The sequence below is a fragment of the Medicago truncatula genome, chromosome 4 (assembly GCF_003473485.1).
Source record: "Medicago truncatula cultivar Jemalong A17 chromosome 4, MtrunA17r5.0-ANR, whole genome shotgun sequence".
NCBI lineage: Eukaryota > Viridiplantae > Streptophyta > Magnoliopsida > Fabales > Fabaceae > Medicago > Medicago truncatula.
The window spans coordinates 60,653,166-60,674,713 of NC_053045.1; the positions used below are offsets into that span (position 1 = coordinate 60,653,166).

General features: G+C 34.4%; 2 protein-coding genes and 2 long non-coding RNA genes across 8 annotated transcripts; 2 read left to right on the forward strand and 2 right to left on the reverse strand.

Moving 5' to 3' along the window:
* The first annotated feature begins 843 nt into the window (after positions 1–843).
* Positions 844–6,242, forward strand: LOC25494237 (receptor-like serine/threonine-protein kinase ALE2). 4 transcript variants are annotated; one of them, XM_024783075.2, is made up of 12 exons: positions 844–1,160; positions 1,813–1,938; positions 2,014–2,151; positions 2,366–2,599; positions 2,703–2,777; positions 2,886–2,978; positions 3,140–3,202; positions 3,323–3,694; positions 3,790–4,083; positions 4,262–4,660; positions 4,950–5,193; positions 5,399–6,242. In XM_024783075.2, the coding sequence occupies exons 1-12, from the start codon at positions 1,076–1,078 to the stop codon at positions 5,985–5,987; spliced, it is 2,712 nt and encodes a 903-aa protein (XP_024638843.1). In that variant the 5' UTR covers positions 844–1,075; the 3' UTR covers positions 5,988–6,242. The 4 variants fall into 4 exon arrangements, with proteins under 4 accessions (XP_024638843.1, XP_024638844.1, XP_024638846.1 ...); XM_024783076.2 differs by lacking the exon at positions 2,366–2,599; XM_024783078.2 differs by lacking the exons at positions 1,813–1,938; positions 2,014–2,151; positions 2,366–2,599.
* A 1,307-nt stretch (positions 6,243–7,549) lies between these two features.
* Positions 7,550–11,222, forward strand: LOC112421021 (transmembrane protein 258). The gene is made up of 4 exons (XM_024780945.2): positions 7,550–7,696; positions 7,786–7,886; positions 10,800–10,878; positions 10,983–11,222. Exons 1-4 carry the CDS (start codon positions 7,694–7,696, stop codon positions 11,028–11,030), a joined length of 231 nt encoding a protein of 76 aa, XP_024636713.1. The 5' UTR covers positions 7,550–7,693; the 3' UTR covers positions 11,031–11,222.
* Positions 11,223–14,100: 2,878 nt separating this feature from the next.
* Positions 14,101–16,910, reverse strand: LOC25494238 (uncharacterized). Of its 2 annotated transcripts, XR_005645974.1 has the most exons (5): positions 16,654–16,910; positions 15,358–16,467; positions 15,120–15,276; positions 14,744–14,812; positions 14,101–14,528 (listed from the first exon to the last, which is right to left on the reverse strand). It is a non-coding gene; the product is annotated as an uncharacterized lncRNA (long non-coding RNA). The 2 variants fall into 2 exon arrangements; XR_005645975.1 differs by lacking the exon at positions 15,120–15,276.
* A 310-nt stretch (positions 16,911–17,220) lies between these two features.
* On the reverse strand, positions 17,221–19,072 carry LOC120580275 (uncharacterized). Its single transcript, XR_005645976.1, has 2 exons — positions 18,547–19,072; positions 17,221–17,306 (listed from the first exon to the last, which is right to left on the reverse strand). It is a non-coding gene; the product is annotated as an uncharacterized lncRNA (long non-coding RNA).
* Positions 19,073–21,548: the final 2,476 nt, after the last annotated feature.

A 21,548-nucleotide genomic window follows, 5' to 3' on the forward strand; every position in this document is an offset into this window, starting at 1 on the left:
TTTTGTTGTTGCTAAAGGATAAAGAAAAATCGCCAGTTTTGCTTTCAGTCCATTGTAAAGAAAGTCACGGGCACCACATTTTTCATTTGTATTTGCCAAAAAGCGATGGACTCTCTTCACCAACTCCCTTTTATTTTTTCCTCTGTCTCTTTTATTTGCTATTCATAAGCAGTTTTTATTCAAATCGTCATCCTTACAATAGACAGACGTGATTCATCATTATCAGTATTAATGAACATTTTTTTAAAGGATAAGTATTAATAAGCATATTTTCAACAATATTAATGAAAGTATGAAATTCAAGGATTTGAAACCACTTTGTCAAAAAAAAAAACAAAGGATTTGAAACCACAGTTCTATAGGTATGACGATTTTATTTTTAACGAATACAAGGTTTGATAATGTTATTGCTAATAAACTAGATTCTATTGTTGATAAATTTATTTTTTCAAGGGGATTTTATAGTTGATAATAAAGATCAATCAATATAAGTAAAATTTTGACATATTTTGTTACCATATTTTTTTCCCTTTAAGATATTATTTGTAATCATAGTGATTTATTCGAGAACGCCCTACAAAATCAAGGACGAATTTGGTTTACTCAATAAAAAAATATGTACAAGACTTGGTAGCCTCTCAGCCCCATTTAACTGCCTCTCTCAAATAAGAAAAAAAAATCTTTTGCTATTCACCAATTTTTAAATTTCTTTTGAGGTTCATTAGTGTGTCTGGACTGTAAATTCACGTGTTGTTCTCCTCTCTTTGTATCATCAATTTTAATCTCATTTAATGAATTACCTAACCTAAGTGAACAGAAGTTAAACTTTTACCTTTTCACACGGAAATTTCTAAACTCTGCCAATGACAAGACATATATGTTTTTGGCTCTTGTTCTTTACAACAAAAACAATCCTCCATAAACAGTAATAGTATTCTCATTGTTTGTGTCTGTCTGTCACTAACTCACTATATGTGGACCATCTTCAGTTTAAGCTCATTTTGTTCTTTGCTTCTTCTGGTTACCAACTTCAAAATCATTTGTTGAGGAGGTTTTCCTTGAAGATTGGAATGGGATGGAGGTGGTTTTAGCATTCTTATTGCAGCTGGTGAAGCTCTGCATCACCATAGGCTTTGTAGTGGCAACCCAAGGATCACCAGGTATGTGCTTGCTTAATCTTCACGTTTTGTTGAGATTGATCCTTTGTAAACTTCTCCAAAGATTGTTACAAAAGAATAACACTTTTGCTTAAGCTATAAGTACTTCATTAAGATACTTTCTCTTAAGTCTTTACAATGTTATGATATATATACTTTTCTTCAAAAAAATGTTATGATATATATACTGCAGAGAACCTACACATGCGTTGCTAACAAAATCTAATTTTGATTAGTATATATATATTGAGCATAATGCAAGCCGCTGAGGAAGAAAATGAGTTCTAGCAAAAGTTTATCCTCAGTTCGACAAATATTCTTAAATTTGATTCTCCAGATCCGGACACACTTCAAAACCATCCAGAAGAAAAATAGTGAAATACTAGTTACTAACATTCCAAAATGTTAAATTAATGCTTAAGTAGTACCTATGTGTTACCTTTAATAAATCAGTCATTTATTTGTCAATTTTGAACTTGCTCATAAAAGTTTTAATCTTTCTCTCTTTTCTCATGGAAATATTGGCATTACTAGAGTTCGCGATGAGATTTGAACTCTGTCTCTTAAAATTACAAAGTCAAACTCTTACAGTTGAGCTGACATTCGTATCTTATTAGTTTCTATCAGTATTTGATTCACTGACAACTTCTTTCAGGGCTTATTATATTCCCATCTCCAGCAAATTTACACGGGTATCCATTCCCTATCGAAACACCTGGTTCTTCCCACCAGAGAGATTCACATAGAACCATTGCACCTAGCTCTCCATCAATATCAAATGGTAATCTCATTCCCTTGATCGATTAAATAGTCCTCGGATCACCTGACCAATGTATATGTTTTTTTCATTATCCAGGACCCTTCTCTCACCCTCCAATAGGATCATCCCCACCATATGAAGTTGTTCCTTCACCATCAACTGTGCAAGGGAATGTAACACCACCAAAGAAAGCACCTGCTGTTAGGCCTCCTGTCTCAACAGTAACTGCTCCAGGTATATGCCTTAGCTGTGCTCTCCGGGAGTTCGAATTTTGGCTGCAACAATCATTGGCTAAATTTTACTTACCTTTCGACTGAACTCTGCATTCTAAAATGTTCATCCTTTGCATCCATTTTAACTTCTTGTATGTTGATTATGTTCAAATGACATTTGCAATCATACTTTTCAATTCATGGATGCTTAATTAACAAAAAAAAAAATGGTACAGGATCTGTCCCCTCTCCCTTATCCACTCCTTCAAGAATCATCCATCCCGTAAAGGGTGGAGCGCCAGTTGCCGCACCTTTGTACAAAACACCAAAGCCACTTCCAGCCAAAATACATTCTCCTGTTTTGACGCCTTCGGTCTCAAATTATAAACATCATCATAAAAGAAACATAATTACCGTTCCTGCCCCTGCACCATCATATATTGTTTCTCCTCCCATTTCAAAACCTCGAGGTTTGTGGCACTATAGGAATGATTTATTAAATTGTGTCACAAATGAAGTTCTTTGCTGCAACTGAATATATAACCAATTTTTGTTTTACACTTTTTGATCTAGATAGAGCGATTCCTCCCTCATTATCACCAAAAACAGGTGGACAAAGACATCATGTTCCACTACCATGGAAGTCAGGTACCTATATTAGTGTTATAAATTTCTTAGTAAGATGTCTATTCTATGAGAGTGAAAAGTAAACAAATGACTTTTCTGAATACTTGTTTTTCTTCATGTGTTTCTCAGTTTCTCCACTTTCTTCTCCCATTCATTCAAACAAGAGCCAATTTGCTCCTGCTCCTTCTCCATCAATCAAATTTGGCTCTCACCCAACCAAAAGTATGAAAATATGAATTCTATTCATTTGCCAGGATACAGAATTTACGTCCTTGCGAATTTTATTAAAGAAATCTTTGTCCTTACATTATCATCAACTTACTAGTCTTAATCATTCATTGTTTTTGTTATTGCAATGCAAATACCCTCTTTTCCTCCTAAAGTATCTCCGTCTGGTTCTTCTTCCAAGAGTCCTAAGACATTGCCACCTCCACCTCCTAATGAAGGTTAGCACATTATTTGCTTAGTAGGTTTTATTCTGTGGACATAGCTTTCAATATCTGTACTTTTTGGAATGTTCTGAACAATTTTCATCATAATTAAATTTATTTTTTTAATATCTTCAGATTGTTTATCAACCGCTTGCACCGAGCCTTATGTAACTTCTCCTCTTGGAGCACCTTGCAGATGTGTTTGGCCTTTGCGAGTCGGTCTCCGCCTTAGCATTTCTCTTTATACCTTCTTCCCTTTGGTCTCGGAGCTGGCTTCTGAACTTGCCAGTGGGATTTTTATGAAGCAAAGTCAAGTTAGAATTATGGGAGCCAATGCAGCAAACCAGCAACCTGATAAAACTGTTGTCATTATTGATTTGGTGCCACTTGGAGAAAAGTTTGATAATACGACAGCCTTTTTTACTTCTGATATGTTTTGGCATAAAAAGGTTGTTATTAAAGCTTCCTACTTTGGATATTATGATGTTTTGTATGTGAACTATCCAGGTATATATAGATGTCAATTTCGCTTATAACCGTTTTCTCTGATTCTGGCTTCTTTTTTGAGATATTTTGTTGGATCCTATTATGTTATTATATAGGTTTACCTCCTTCACCTCCTTTACCACCTTCAAGCATTACCGTGATAGATGGTGGTCCTTATACCACTTATGGCAAAAATGGAAGTACTATAAAACCCTTTGGTGTTGACATACAAAAGAAGCAGAATAGAGGTGACCTTGGCAAAGGTTTTATTGTCATTATTGCTTTTTCAGTTTTTGTAGCAGTTGTTTTATGTACTGCTGCTGTCTGGTTCATGTTCAAATTCAGAGTTCATGTTAGTCAAAGAGCATCGATTCCACGTCCTTCACCTCCTTCTCTTACCAAAGCATCAGGTAATACAACCAGGTGAATTAGCTGGCTAGTTTGTTCCTCTGTCTCAATGTTTGATCATTGAAAATAATGCTATATCTACAAATAGAAAATTATGTTTCTTACCACATAATAATTGTGATGGTTTGATTGTTTTATCACTTTATATCCCTTTTCTTACAAATCTTATGAATTTCACAGTTACTGCTACTGGTTCATTAATTGGAGATGGAAGGGTTGGTTCCGTTTCTTCTTCATTTGAACATGGCATTCCTGCTTATAAAGGGTCCGCAAGGACTTTCAGTATGGATGACATTGAGAAAGCTACTGATAATTTTCATGCTTCGAGAATACTTGGAGAAGGCGGTTTTGGTCTTGTTTACAGTGGTGTCCTTGGAGATGGGACAAAAGTGGCAGTCAAGGTTCTAAAGAGTAAGGATCATCAAGGTGATCGCGAATTCTTAGCTGAAGTTGAGATGCTTAGTCGTCTTCACCATAGAAATTTGATCAAGCTGATTGGTATATGTGCTGAAGAGGACAGCTTTCGCTGCTTGGTTTATGAACTCATTCCAAATGGCAGCTTGGAATCCCATTTACATGGTACTTGTTTGCTTAGTTGCCTTTTTTCTCAAATAAAATTTTAGGTGAGTTGAGTCCCGGGAGCTGATTTGGGTTAAGGAAATCCTCATGGCTCAAAGAGCGTTGACAAAAGTACTTGCATATTACCCACTAACGAGTTCCTCACATAGGCAGCAGGATTTGAACCCATTCCCTTGTGAAATGAACCTGAGTTGAATCCTTACAAACTAGACCAATATTATATTTTGGCGCTTACTCGTGCCTTTAGTTCTTCAATATAATGTTTTTATTTTATTTGGTATTGTGATAGGGGTTGAATGGGAAAAGCGAGCACTTGATTGGGGTGCTAGGATGAAGATAGCTCTTGGTGCAGCTCGAGGCCTATCTTATCTGCATGAAGATTCAAGTCCATGTGTTATACATAGAGACTTCAAGTCTAGCAACATATTGTTGGAAGATGATTTTACTCCTAAAATATCTGATTTTGGATTGGCCCAAACTGCCACAGACGAGGAAAGTAGACACACATCAATGCGTGTAGTGGGAACTTTTGGGTACAAAGTTTTCTTCCCCCTTTTTTTTTTTATGAAGATTTAGCGCATGTTTGGTTTGTGAAAATATTTTCTTGATTGGAACTTCTTTTTCAAGATTTTATGCAAAATCTGCATTTGATTGTTGAAACCTTTTTTTCTTTTATGGTTGATTTTTACAATCATGCATTTCCTGATTCATATTTTGATAATTGAAAAATGAATTCAGGTATGTGGCTCCGGAGTATGCAATGACCGGTCATCTTCTTGTTAAGAGTGACGTTTATAGCTATGGCGTTGTTCTTCTAGAGCTTTTGACAGGAAGAAAACCTATAGACATGTCACAAGCTCCTTGTCAAGAGAATCTTGTTGCTTGGGCTTGTCCATTTCTCACAAGTAGAGAAGGATTAGAAGCGATAATAGATCCATCTATAGGACTCGACGTGCCTTTTGATAGTGTGGCCAAAGTAGCAGCCATTGCATCAATGTGTGTGCAGCAAGAAGTATCAAACCGTCCATTCATGAGTGAAGTTGTTCAAGCTTTAAAACTTGTATGCAATGAAACTGAAGAAGCAAAAAAAGACGGTGGTTCAAGAAGTTTTAGCCAAGAGCATGAGGATTTATCTGTTGTTGACATTGAAAGAGGCTTGTCAGCATCAGAACTATTTGGTTCTTCATCTAGAATTGAAAGAGTGGAGCATGAAAAATCTAGGAGAAAGTCTTATTCAGGTCCTATGGGAAATGGTAGAAGCAAACAGTTGTGGCAGATAATGAGAAAGCTTTCTGGTGGTATTGTCAGTGAACATGGAACTATATGATCAAGTGATGAATAGGTTATCATAGAGAAATTGCATTTCTTTGTCGATATCATAATGCCCTTCATGGTTTTGTTAATCCACAGTTCTTACTTCTTAGTATAACTTTAAAAGAGGCCTTCACTTAGTGAGAAGTCTTCTGCTTGAATCACTCTTGTTTGCTCTCACCTCTTAACCAGAGATGCATGGATGTATTAAAAATAAACAAATTACAAATGATTATTATCCTTTTTTACTTTGAACATTATTGTACATTTATATTTTGCCATGTTTTCCTATCAATATATTTATTGTTGTGGTTGAAGACATTAGTCTAAATTATAATTTAATTGAATAAATCTTGTCTATATCAGTGTTGTAATTGTTTTCAAATATTGAATGTCTATATTTCAGACTCCTTGGAAATTTTTAAATAGGTCATGAAACTAAAATGAAAAATTTTATGGTGAAGTCATGAGAATGACTTTTATGGTGAAGTTAACACTATAACAAACAAAATTTGTGTTTGGTTTATGTACTTACTGATGGTTGGTAAGTCCTTGGCATCACAACTGCTTGAACTAGCCTACAGTTAGGATGGATGCATGTGGTTACAAATAACATTATCGACGCCATATTACTTTGCAAAGTTATAATACGAAATTTGGTAGCAGTTAACAAGTCAATATCATCATTTCTCCTTAGAGATGTTCATTTTATTTTCAACAACCACACACATCTAAGTTTCAAATTTACTACATCATGATTTGTCATTTACATAGAAAATGAAAGTTCATTACTTCCACTATGGCTATATGGAAATCTTCAGGTCTACTTGAGACTGCTGACAAGGCTTCATTCACATCACAGACAGAATATAGAAAGTTAGAAACTGTATAGAAACTTTGAGGATTAATAAACAACTTAACAGAAAGGGCTTGTACATAAAAGCTAATCAGGGAGGATGCAGGAGACAAAGTTGAGTAAAATAACCATGAAAATTTCAATAAAAAATGCATGCCATCTGCAGAAACTAGTTCATATTGAGTAGTAACCAATTAAATAATACCTTTATCCTTAATTCATTGTGTTTGTGTATATTGTGCATAAAGTTTAGTCTTAAAGTGGTCCACACGCATGACACCAGCTAATATGACATTTAAACAAAATAATCTTTTTTCAAAAAAGTTTGTTTCCTAACTGCACCGTAAAAATGCCCAACTAAAATAGTCATTCAGGATTAGTCATTAGACTAAAATTGTTTATAATTAAGTTGATGAACTAGTCTATAATTTATAAATATATTTCTGAACAATTTTTTGATCGAACTTTTAAATATTTTATAATCTAATTTACAAATCAATTGTGTTTATATTCAGTTAGTCTGAGATCATTGGTCACTTATCCAAATGTATTAGATTAAAATTAAAATTGTTTTAGATGACATTTGACATCCTCGATTAACTTGCAAATATTAGTACAACTTAAATGGTAAAATACAGTAAAGATATTTGATATAAATTGTTTACGAAAAATAAATTCATAAAAAGGTGTATTAGTGAAAAGTGGGGGTGTTGAAATAAAAAAGGGCATTGTAAGCTGGGCTTATTATTACAAAGAAAATCTGTTTAGAAAAAGTTGACGGAGAAGGAAGCATACATAAAAAAAGTTTGGTCTGAGTGTGGTGGTTTACATTTGCAGCTGAAGGTGCAAGATCTAAACATTTTATCATGGTAATTCTCTGAATCAATTCAATTTCGATTTGAATTTCAATTTGAATTTTTCAATTCTGATTTTGCATTTTTGTTTTTGTATGTGGAAGGCTCCAAAAGCGATCGCGAGTCCTATTCCTGATTCGTTATACCCGACACTCTCCGTCTTCACACTCGCAATCGGCCTCATTTTAACTGCTTCTTTCTTCATGTATGTTCTGATCTCGTTTTTTTTTTCCGCATTTAAACTTTATTTGCTTGGATTTACCGATTTAATTGTACAATTTGTACACTCGATTTGATTTAGAGATCGAGTAACTGTTTCTTGAGGTTAGTGGCAAGTTGAAATAGATGTTTTGTTGTGGGATGAAGATTTTACTTGTTGTGATGAGAGATTTAATTTAATGTTGAATGTGTAATTCATCAATCAAGTTGAAACTGATTGCGGTGAAAGGGTGCTTTTTTGTAAGGCTGGGTATATGTGTGAAATGTGACACTGGAATTGATTGATACAATTGGTTTTGTAACGTATTAGCCATGGGATTGTTTAACATTGACCCGACCTAGTTTGGATTAGCTAATGGTTTATCAGAGTTTCTCAATTAAGAAATGTTATGGTTCTTCACTTGAGAAATAGTCCATACAAGCTGATCGGTGTTGTTGTTTGAAAAGAAGCTACGTGGTAAAGCTTAAAAGATCATGATTTGAGCTTTTGTTTGAAAAACTCAGGAGTTATTGCAATATTTTTTAAAAATTTCACTTTCTTCAAGTGCTTCATGAAAATTTTATTCAAATTAGCTTAGTCTTATATTTCTGTGACGTATTACTTGAGGAGTGCGATCTTTGTTAAAATAGTTGGAAGTTATGTGTAGTTAGTTAAGGTAGTTAGACTAGAGTAATTGTAATCAACTATAGTTAGTTGATAAGTAAACTAGAGTTAGTAGTTTGGTTAGAAGTTAGTTAGAGTTAGTTACTCAAACTAATCTCTATATATAGGAACACTGTTGTACTCAATCATCATCTTTTAATCAAATATTTTCATTCCAATATGGATCTCTATGAGTATCTCCCACATGAGTTCTCTTATGCTTGCTCTCTTGCTTACATCTATGATCTTTCTCCCTATGATTCCATGATTTTCAACATGGTATCAGAGCGATACCCTAGGGAGGAAGATGAAGATGACGCTTCCGTTGATGATTCCGATGAGGATGCAGTTTCAGTTGAAGATTCCGCTGCAATTGCAGTTTCTGATGAAGATCCCGATGAAGCTTCTTCAGCAGAATTCGTTTCTTCTGATTTCGTCACAGTTCCAGATTCTAACATCATCTTTGGTAGTTTCGGTCAAGCTTCCGATGCTATTCCAGTGTCTCTGATCACGATGATTTCACCTTCAATTGAAGGAAAATTGTTCAAGATTGGTGAAATTGATTGTTTTCTTTTGGTTTCTGAGTCTGTTACAGTGGCTGAACAACAAAGCTCGAATGTGGAATTTCAAGGTTCATCTTCTTCAATCGTATGTCAACATGGAAACAACATCGATCAATTCTTGCATCGTAAGAAAATCAAGAAAAGAGTGCAACTTGCTGCAATGGTGATGCAATTGTCTGAGATGACGAGTGCGTGACCAACGCCATGGTAACTTTTCTTTCAGATTTTTCTGCAGCAAGCTTATGCTGTTCTGATTTCGTATTCGATCCCGGCGGTGCATTTTCCTTGATTATGGTATGTGTTGTTCTCAAAGTACTTCTTCACACATGTTCGCGTTTATGGTGGATACCTTGGGATCGAGGGAGGCATATACGGATTCAGATGAAACTCCTTCATAATCTCTTTTCAAACCAAAATCCTACCTTAATTCTCAAACTTTCTAAAGTCACAGCTATGCCAAGAAACAAAAGCCATTTTTGTTGCGTGTTTTCCAATCATCTGAGGTTCGTCATTCGCATTTTCCGAATTCTGTTCCAGAAGCGTGTCTTTGGAAGAAACCGTTTTTGTTGTGGTCTCAGTCTGAATTTCTGGCTCTCTTTACATTTACAGAAGTGCGTTTGGGTTTGCATGATTACGTTTGAATCGTGTTTGGTAGCGACAAGCAATTTTGGATGAAACTGTGCTTTCTGTATGTTTTCATATTTGCAGTTGCAGAATCGCTATTACACAAGAATGCTTTTGGAAACCCGCGTTTGGGAAAGAAAGTCTTGTTCCAATTCTCAGAGGAAGATCGCATTTGCAGAACTTTGTTATCAGAATCGCGTTTGCTACAAGTTAGTCTCGAAGTCCTTGCAAAACTGCATCTTAGAAATGTTGATTTGGAAAAGCGCTTATTGGAAACACGCGTTTTGCAAAACCGCGTTTGTATAAGCTGTTCAGAAGCGTGTTTTGCAGATAGTTATTTTTTTGCTTAGTGAGGCGTGTTCCAGAATTTACAAAGCAGAAGATGAATGGGTGGTGCCGCCATCAGTTTCCAAACAAAGGCACAATTTTCATTTAGGCATGGGATTCCTCAAAATCATTAGGCTTCAATATGGGATTTGCTGTTTTTTCACTGTTATTTCGTGTCTTTTACTAGCTTACACCCCTGTTTCCCTTAGTCTTTTATAGTATATAAATTCCAATTGTACTTTCATTGTATTCCAAGCTCAAATTGGTGAATTTCCCCATTTTGAGTTTGAGGGAGGCTGTTAAAATAGTTGGAAGTTATGTGTAGTTAGTTAAGGTAGTTAGACTAGAGTAATTGTAATCAACTATAGTTAGTTGATAAGTAAACTATAGTTAGTTGATAAGTAAACTAGAGTTAGTAGTTTGGTTAGAAGTTAGTTAGAGTTAGTTACTCAAACTAATCTCTATATATAGGAACACTATTGTACTCATTCATCATCTTTTAATCAAATATTTTCATTTCAATATGGATCTCTATGAGTATCTCCCACATGAGTACTCTTATGCTTGCTCTCTTTCTTACATCTATGATCTTTCTCCCTATGATTCCATGATTTTCAACAATCTTGAAACTTCTGAGAGATAAGAGGTTTACTGATTTGTGCTATGAAATTTTGGATGTTCAGCTGACATCTTTTTGTTGTATATCTTGTTATCATTCAAATGAAAGCTGTGTTTTTTGCAGTTATGAAGCAACCTCTTCTAGGAAAACCCGTAACCTTGCTCAGGAGCTGACAACGGGAGCAATTGCATCAGTTTTCTTGGTATGCATTGTTTATACTTACTTTTGTTCAGTCATTGTTTGACAATTGACATGATACTGGTATAACATTGGAAACTTATGCCCGTGTCTTTATCTTCTTCACAGGGTTTTGGGTCGTTGTTCCTCCTACTTGCCTGCGGTGTGTATGTCTAATTATTGAACATCAAACTGTATGAAATTTTTGCTAAGCAGATAGCTTTAAATGAAAATTTACTTGAGACATTGTAGTTTTCATCTTACTAAAAAGTTATGTGTTTAAACTGTCAGTGACATTGCTGGTTATGTTTAATGCTTGAGAAGATTATGAATTGCTTGATTTTTATGGTTGATTCTCTATTGGGAAAACTTTGCATTTCTATATTTCAACAAAGATCAGGGTTAAATACAATACGTAGCATTATTTTGTCCTCCTTGAATCGATGCTGAGGGTGGATCTTATGTTTGCATCTTCATCTCGGACGTAGTAATTCCATCACTGCAATAGATTTGTTTTGTTTTTGTATATTTAGGAAGGATCCAAGCAATCGATCATGTTTGTTCTTTTCAATAAAAAATGAGATGATAAATAGATAATTATTTTCACTTTTTTTTTTCTTCTCTCCTTTCATTTACTCTACTAGTTGAGTTTCTCTCATTTTCTTGTCGGCGGACCAATTTTCACACGACAAACATCATAAATTATATTTTCAAATATGTTAAAATCTTTTCACCTCCTTATTTTTCACGAATCCAGATTTCACTAGATAATAATGTTGATGGAGAAAATCTTTTTCTCTTTTATGGATTAGGGTTTTCCTCAATAAAATAGTTATCACTTATTTTACTATTGCAATTTTCTGTGTTGGGAACCTATTGTATGTCCTGTTGTAACTGCATTACACCGTCAGAACTCCCGATCATTTGATCTAGTTGACGGATGAAATTGTGAGTTGAAACTTTGTGATGTCGTCCATTCTATCTCAAACCAATGGTCATGGTTAACTACATGTGAACTCAGATTGTAGGCAACTAGATCACCCGTGCTGCACGGGTCATATATAATTTGCAATATAACTTGCAATAGATTAAAAATAGTGGTTGTGATATATTATAAAGACTGTAAAAAAAAAAAAAAAAAAAAAAAAACTTTTTAAATGTCTTTATATTAATTTGTTTTATTAAATAACCTTTTTCCTGTCTGTGAGTTTTCTCAAAATGAGCGTATCTCAATCCGTATTTTTTATTGCAATTCAAAACATGAAAAATGAGCGTATCTCAATCCGTATTTTTAATTGCAATTTGAAATATGAAGAATATTGTCTACTTTCAAAATGAATATCTATTGAAATGTAAGCGCAGTGACACCGGATACAAAATGTTGATGTTCATTAAGAATTATATACATCATCACAGTTATAGTACCAAGAATTCTGGCAACATTGTTTTTGATTAATAAGCTGCCAATTCATGTTAAACTTACACACATACTCAGACACAAATCTATATTCTAGCTGCATTTCAGCTGCTCTATACTTCTGCAATCGTATGGCAACAAAGCAGAAGTCCTTTCATGCATTATTTATATAGAAGAAAACATAAAACATATTTAATTGTAAAAGCAGGCCATAGGTGCAATGCGATATTCAATGTTCAATAAACAGCAAACAACCAAGGTTCAATACACACAAATATATGCTTATAAATCTTTCACCTAATGGAATAGTAAATACATTTCATTTCAGATATATTATAGAGTGCCATTTAGCCTGAGAATAGATACTTCTTTTCCACCATAGGAAATGTCCATATCCCAAGACAACTGGTAGTTGGTTAACTGGTTGATAAATAAAAATAGAAAAATCAAATTACTTTTTTAATCATTTTTTAAATTACCAGTACACCTCCCTCTTTTACTGATGCTAGACCTTACTTTAATTCCAGAATTGGTACCTAAGTCAGTTTTATGTCATTGATTTTTTCCTTTTGCCGTGTTTTCATTCCAACAGCTTATAACCGGACCACCTCACTTCATCTTCTCCGGCGTCAATCTTTCTTCTTTGTTGAACCGGACCACCTCACTTTATCTTCTCCGGCAACAAGGTTCTGAGTTTCGACGAATCCGACGATAAACAATCCACTCCAGCAATCTAAATTTTGCTGGTGAAACAAGCAAAACCATCTAGATCTGTCAGTGATCTACTGTCTTACACAATTAGGCTTTAATTTGTTTTGGATTGTGAATGTTTGTTACCTTGATTTGGTGTAACCGGTTAAAGGTGAATATTAGTTTAAAGTGGAACTTGTACCCACAATGATGTATGAATCTAATTTTATCTGTTTAAGTGCCGCTGTGAATGTTTTGGATTGTAAATGTTTGTTACCTTAATTTAGCAGGAGAACAAATGAAATGTGCTAATCAACACAACTTCACACATATAAATTCTAGAAAGTAAAAAAATAATTAAGTTGGGAGAAAACAAAGATTCTCAGCACGTGAGGAAAATTGTTTGATTTCATGAATAAGATGGTCATTACTACAGTTGCCGCATGAATCAAGGTTTGTTTTTTTTCTTTCCAATTTGTGCTTCAGATTCGCAACACAAATCCGGTTTGGGGTGTAATCAGAGTTGCTTGATGATGACATATTTTAGTTTCAATCAAAAATGAAAGAGAAAGGTGTTTAGAAGATGATTGTTCAATGAAATTGAATGGTTAAGAGATTAAAAATTGAAATGAAATAGGGTATGAGAGGAGATGAAGAACACGATACAAACAGTGAAATAAATTATCAATGATTTTTTTTTTAATGAAAATCAATGAAATATTATTATTGGTGGGGTCACCTTTTTTGTTATAGAATTGCCAACAAAAAGTTTAAACCATTAACATGTAATAAATCTGGACCATCCACATAGAAAAATATTAAATCAATGAATGTCATTAAACTTTCCCATCATGGGAAAGAACTTTCCTTTCCCATATTATAGATATATAATGGTAATAAAAGTTAATAATGACAAAAATTAAATATAAGATGGGTTGATGGCCATCTCTAAAATCTACCAAAAGTTAATTGGTTCAAAAGCAATGTAACATTAGTGCTAGTTTATTTGCTCCAACTACTACAAAAAGATACAAAAACATATCTTGATTTGGTGCTTATGAACAATTGAGTTTATCAAAGGGAATGCAACATTGGATCTTTCATTGAAATATTCTAGCAACTTCCTCTTTTATTGCCTTGCTTTATGGAAATTCTCCATTGATACAAAATTAATTGGAAACTAAGACTCTGTCATAAACAATGATCATTAGAGTTCAATATAAAATGAAGCTAAGTAATAAGAGTTTCCTGAGTACATAATACTAAGTTGTTACAAAAAGCCACAATCTCCTAGAATGAGCTGCAATGGAAAATTAATAAAGGTTGGACTTTCAGAACAATTTATCGTACTCTTAGGCCCACAATTCATAAGAAAAGGATGAACCTTCAGAATGAAAAAATTACAGAAGTTCCAGACTGGCATGAGGCGCTGTTCACTGAGCTTCCGTATCTCATCTTCATAAAATTGTACACGCCTATCCACTGTATTTCTGATGCATTCCATTATCTTCGATTCCAGATCTTCCCAAAAATGTGCTTCAGGGAAATGCATATCATATTTGCAGCATCTAAATAAGGATAACACATTGTTAAAAGCATTAAAAGGGAAGAAAAGCAAGCTTTATCAAAAATCAACAACTATGCAATTAAAGTAGACATATTGGAATGAATGAGAAGGAAAATTATGAAAAACCACTCTTTTTTTACTCGTGACTGCATCAATAATTGATTCAAGAACACCATTAATAACACAGATTCAACAATTATAAAAGCATGTTTATACCAATGGATTGTTATCAGCCAACTTAGAAACATCCCCCACATAGTCGGCTTCCTCTTCATCATTTCCGAGCTGAGATAAACAGAAACACAGTAATTTAAATATGTAATATAACATAATATAACATAGTTGTCATTATACGAATTAAACATAATCTGATTGACATCCAAATTTTATATTACATCGATTCCATGTTGAGATATGAAGCGTTTGATGATATCATCGTCAGCAATCACTTTCTTAATGCAATTAAGGAATTCAAAATTAAATTGAGTTAAAAAGAAAATGTTTCAAAAAGGTAAAGTGGTGGTAGAGATTTGCAAATGAGCGGAAAAACAGTGAGAGAGGGAGTGCCTAACACGTTCCATTCCATTCTTACCTCAATCGACGAAATTGAATCGTCATCGAAATGGAGAAGAAGGTGAAAGTGAAAAGATGAACAATTTTGGGAATGCCTGAACATTCAACACCTCCAATTTTTAGTAAAGAATGATTGACTCCATAAAGGTTCTAGGGGATGAAAGTGAAACTGAGAACTGAAATTCAGAGAAACGAAATTCAATTTCTATAGAAAGGGTAAAACGATTACCTTGAGAGAAAATTCACAAAACCATTACCTTCACATGCCGCTTCAGTCCCTCCAAGGCTTCTTCCTTCTTCTCCGCCTCAGCTTCTGTCTCCACCTCCGCCATGTTCAGAAGATCGGAAAGCTTCTCCAATGTCACATTCAATTTTGAGGTTTGATTCGGTTGCCATTATCGTTGAAGGTGCTACAGCGACGGTGATTGTAACGGAAAAGTCGCAGCTGACGGCGTGGAAGGTGAGACGACGGAGGAAGGCAATGGAAAGGGAGTTTCAGAGACGGTAGTGGTGGGAGAATATTGGAAAGTGGAGTGAGAGTTTATTGGATTAGGAAAGGTGTGTATGTTACCAATGTAGTTGTGTGTTGAAATTGAAAGACTATGTTCATTGGAAACAGATGGATTGTGTGGTGATCAACACAGATGCATCTAACGGTCAGAACAATTTGGAGCCAAAACCATTAGAATTAGGGTTGACACAAATTGTTAGCAATGTTATTCATACTAGTACGTCTACCCGTGCGGTAAAAAACGTAAGTTGAATCAGTCAAAAATGGTAAATGTGGTAATTGTTTGTTTTTGCTAAAATATAATTTATGTAATATGGTAAATTTGGTGAATACATGTAATATAAGTTTGGTAATATCTGGTTTACTTCGCCACGGAATTGATAACACAACTCTTTGTTATAGAACAGTAACGGAATATAATAACTTAAAACGACAGTTAATAATCCTGTAAATGTGGCTACGACAATATAGCATAACAACTTGGATTAAAAATTTAACACTTGAATTAGGCAAAAAATTGCATTGATATCAAAGCAAGGAGAATTAGCGGTCAAGAATATTCTCATCAGTTAACTCAATAACAGTTTTCCAATGAATTTACCAAGACTGAAGCATATAATATTGCAGCTATAGTTCCATCAAAATAAAATTTCAAAACATCAAATAAGTTCATATGTATATATTAAAACAACTTAAGGCGATCCAACAGACATGAAAGCCTGGACAGTCTTGAACACGCGACAACCGACCACATCTTGATGTCAAAAACATGAAACAGATGGCAAATACATATGCTATGCGGACAGTCTTGCAGATTGAATGGCATGAAAAAACCAGCATTAAGTTATCAATTCACCTGCAATACAGCAAATTATTTAAATGTGATGAAGGGTTACGGTGTCTACAACAACATACCCAAATAACCATAAAGATGCTTTACAATGACAAAATTGTGTACTATAAGCAAATTTCAGATATCTTGCAATATGAGATTGAATGCCATAACCATCCACTCTTTTTTTTATTAACTCTAACGGCGTACCTTTTGCATGATGGGTCAGCGAGAAAATGGGAACAGCGGCTCTTGCCAATTGATTTTGCGTAGCTTTATCGAGATCAGAAGCAAATTGTGCAAAAGCTTCTAATTCTGCGAATTGTGCCAATTCCAATTTTAATTTACCAGCTACCTGTTTCATGGCTTTAATTTGAGCCGCCGATCCAACTCTGGAAACGGAAATACCCACATTAATAGCTGGTCTGATTACAGCATTGAATAGATCGGCAGATAAAAATATTTGCTATAAACATTTACAAAAATAATAAAAATTGGATGGAGCCAATTGAACCAAATGCCAAGACACAAATGATACTGAAGCAAAAATATTCGTAGTCTATAATTTCATATGTTAAATATAATTACTCTATTCATAGAGCAATATTAGCGTTGTGATATCTAATATAAAATGTTGAAAGTTGAAAAGAATAGGATAGTTTAAGGGGAATGTGTCTTACATGATAGGGGTATTGATGGACCAAGCAGCACCATTCTATGTTATCAGAATCGTTCACGGTGGTCTATTGATTCGTTAGGAGCTGCGGTGAGATGGCGGCTCAACCGCTTCCTGGTTTTGAACCCAAGTACCTCTTTTTTGTTGCTCAGCCCCACCATTCAACTTCATTTGGTTCCACTTTATGCTGTTAATAACAATTTTATAAGAAATTCAGAATAAATATATAAAATTTCATCTATAAGTTAGAAAACAATGTGAATTAGTCATATAAAATAATGATTTTGAATAGAGGAGGGATATATTGTCGCTGGTGCGCCAGAGACATTGGATTAATGTTGCTTAACTACATCATCTTGTCACCGGAAAATACATAATCAAACGTGGAGAAGAAATTTAACGCATAGATGGAAGTCTCAATCTAAATCTCAGCTGTCAAAAACTGATCAATCTACAATTTTAAAGATACACTGTGCATGAAGTAAAAAGAAAGAAACACAGGAATTCAAGTCTCAAAATAAAGTTGTGTTTGAGCAGTGTGTATAATAATGGCCTGATTACACATAATTAGAAAAGAGTAATTCAATCGTACAGTGATAGTTTTGTAAGCAATTCAGTCTAACCACTTAAAACGCATCTTTAAAGGAAAAATCATAGGAATTCAGATCCAATTTGAGCTGGGAACACATCCAGTAATATCATAGTGATAGAGTTTTAAGATTTTGACAGACATACATAAAGCGACAGAATTATTCAGGAATCTTAAAATTCCAAAGTTTTATTGATGTGTACATTCAAAGCTAAGCTAAACTACCTTGGATAAAAAGAAGTTATAATGGGAAAGCTACCCCAAGGAACTGCATGTGGCGGAAACATGGCCTAAATGAGACTGGCATAAGATTGTATTAGTGAAATGAGGTTTTTCTTATAGAAAGTGAAATGAATTCACATACACTCTTATGATTTTTCCTTTAAAATGCGTTTTAAGTGGTTAGAATAATAATGCATCCTTTATTTTGCAACATCAAAGAGGCATCCATGAAGAATTTACAGATAATTAGACATTATACAATTACAGATCAGCCAATGACATGTTGGTATTAAGCATAAGTACAGTATTAATTTATACAGTTCTCAATTTGGTGATGCATTTTCAAGAGCATCAATTGCTTTACTCAATCAAATTACATATATAGAACTCAATCAAATCTTAAGATAAAATCCTACAACAGCAAATCATTCTCTATTTTAAAATAAAGCAAATTAAATGGCAATAAACCTTACAACAATTTCTTAAAATAAATCAACCAAATAGAGAACTGTCCAAAAATCAAGAGCATGTTGGCATTAAGCTCATATCCAATTCATTGTATACACATGAATCATTACCATTAACAAAATCATACACATCTATATAAAACTCTCACCTACATTTCAGATATCAAAGTCTACATGATATGGACACAGCTTCACCATTTTTTTTACATAGACAATTTGTAGTCATCTTCAATATTCGTTGGCATCTCGCAAGAAGCAGTTATCCAGTCATAAATGTGATCACCAAACATAAAAAACATAAAGATTAAACAATTTCAAAATCCCAAATCAAAGTAACTCTATTCAGTAACCTTGTTAGAGAAAGTAATGAAATAGAAATTTTGGACTTGTTTGGTTGAAAGGGAGGCCACAACAGGGGAAACCCAAATATATCAAACATTAGTGTTTCAAAATTTCTCTGAGTACCCTCTTACAGTAAAATCCTAGAAAACCAAATTGCACAATCATATTCAAAAACAATAAGGAGAAAACCAAGGTTTCAATTGCTGGAAATAAAAATTGATATGTGAATAGGATAAAATAGCATTAAATTCAATGGCGCAACACAACACAACACAACAGGAAGAACAAAACAAAAAACCCTAAAAAATTAGAAATGGTTAAAGGAAGAACAAAACAAACCTATCACTGGGATACCGTCGAAGAGGTGTTTGATTTTTCAACGGAGAGGACATGGTGGGAATGGTGTGGTTGATTTCTGATTTGCAACAGGGGTGTTTCTGATTATGATTCATCCAATCACGTGACCCTCCACATCCACATCTTCGTAAACAAAAAGTACCTTAAGCCCAAAATTCTCCTTAGCGAGCATTCTCACGGTGGTCGCCGCTTCTCGCCGCTTCACCGAATCATCTTCCTCATGCAAATCCTTCTCATGCCGCTTCAGTTCCTCCGATGCTTCTTCCTTCTTCTCCGCCTCCGCACCTGTCTCCACCTCCGCCATGTTCAGAAGATCGGAAAGCTTCTCCAATTTCACATTCGGTTTCGAGATTTGATTCGGTTTCACATTCGCATTTGGGTACCAGAGAGAGTAGATGGGAAGGAAACGTGGATTGGGAAATTGAGAAGGGGAAAAAATGACAATAGAGAATGATTAAGATTTTTTTTTTTGAAGAAGAAGAAGAAGAGAGAAGGATGAATGATGGAAAGGGTTTCAAGGAAAGGAGCATTTTAGGATCTGTGTTACAATGCTTTCTTTTTCCAATGTTAAAAGATAGTGGAATGCATCATTGGAAATAGCTCATAATGGAAATGTGGGATTTGAATTTCAAATTTTTGGAGTCAATTTTTTAGGTTTAGGGTTATGAGAATTGCTGTTCCCACATATGGTATGGCTGTGCCACACGAGTAAGTTACGGAAATGCCCTTCGGTAGTAAACTGCCGAAGTTTTTAGGAAATCGGCGGCAGTTAACTGCCGAGGAAAACCTCGGTAGTTAACTTTGATCATTCCTTTTTAGTGGGAATGACGTTTTGTTCTCTTTGATCATTCCTTTTTTTTTTTTTTGGTACAACTGATCACTCCTTTTTAGTGGTACATGTTTGGTTTTGCAGTGGCGAATGAATTAATTAATTAATTTTGTAAAATTGATTTGAATGTAAATTGATTTATGTTTTAATGCGTTTCCATAAAACTAAGTTGAACAATAAATTTCAATGTAAAATTCATGTTAGACACAAGCTATAAATCAGAACTTCAAATTAAAATCAGTTGTGAAGCTACAATCAATTCTATTGTAGAGCAAACGAATACGTAAGCCTCAATTTTACACGTCCATAATCATTTATGGATACTTAAAACGTTGAACCAACCAAAATATAGGCTAGGATAATTGGTAATTAGAACATGTTTTGGTGTTTTGCCATGTGAAATTGCTTCTAGGATAAGTAATCATTTTCAAGGTATGTCAGACACTAAAATATAGGCATCTCTCTCAGCCAAATTCAAACTCTAATTTGTCACGTTGTGAGAGTCTAACCTCTTTCATTGAGTCCATCTTCATAATTAAAGATATATCTAAACTTTGAAGTAATTAATTTGCATCTGCCAAATAAAATGGATTGATAATAACTTCAAATTTTCTGTGTGACAATGAGACATAACTTTGTTCAAATTAGAGAGAATCATACATTATTGTTAGGGTCATGTGTGGGTGCATGGAATCATAAGATTGGATTTTATGCAAAATCTTAAAGTATTAGGAGTTACTAGTCCTCTCACATATTACTCAACAACTAAATGTAGAACTTTACTCACATTTAATACACTAATAATATCCTCATTGAGCGATCATCCATTCATGTGAGTATCATCCCTCTCAAACGGAAGTTTTTCATAACCTAGTTTGATACCACACTATTAGATTGTGAAAAATTATGCAATCGTAACATTAGACTTTGATCAATTGGACAAGCGAGATTGTACATCATATTTTAATCGAAAACCTTAACATTTAGTATACATGTGTAGTTGGTAACATCTTTTCCATCTAATATCTATGATTTGGTTGGGCCGATGCGACCGCGACTCGAAAAAATAGAAAGGAAAAGAAGGTATAGGGCGGAGGCGGATAAGTTTGCATGTCTATTAGGTTGTTGGAGTGAGTTGGTATAGATTGTATCGACGATTCCAGATATTGGTTTCAAGTCTGACAGTACCCATAATCAACCGACTAACCAAAAACCGATTTAACCGAAGTGTAATTAGTTTGAAATTGGGCCTTGATAGTCAATCGATTGAGCTTATTGGGATCAAATCCGACCCTATCTGACCGTTGTTCAGCCCTATCGAATAAAAAAACTCTTCTTGCTCGCTTATACATCAACAATTAAAATATAGTAGTATGACACAAAAGTCTCCTGATAGATATTTTAGCAAGCGTACCAAATACTATCGAAGTAGTAAAAATATCGTTCCCACGAGGACTGTGTTAATCTCAATTTAGCAATAACGTTAATATCTAAGATGTGTAAATTTCTTTTAGTTTGCCCTAGGCAGTAGTTTTGATTGCATAAAATTAAATAAACAGAATATAAAGATAGAGTTGGAAAGAATAAGAGAGAGATGAGATCAGGTCTTTCGAATCATCTATG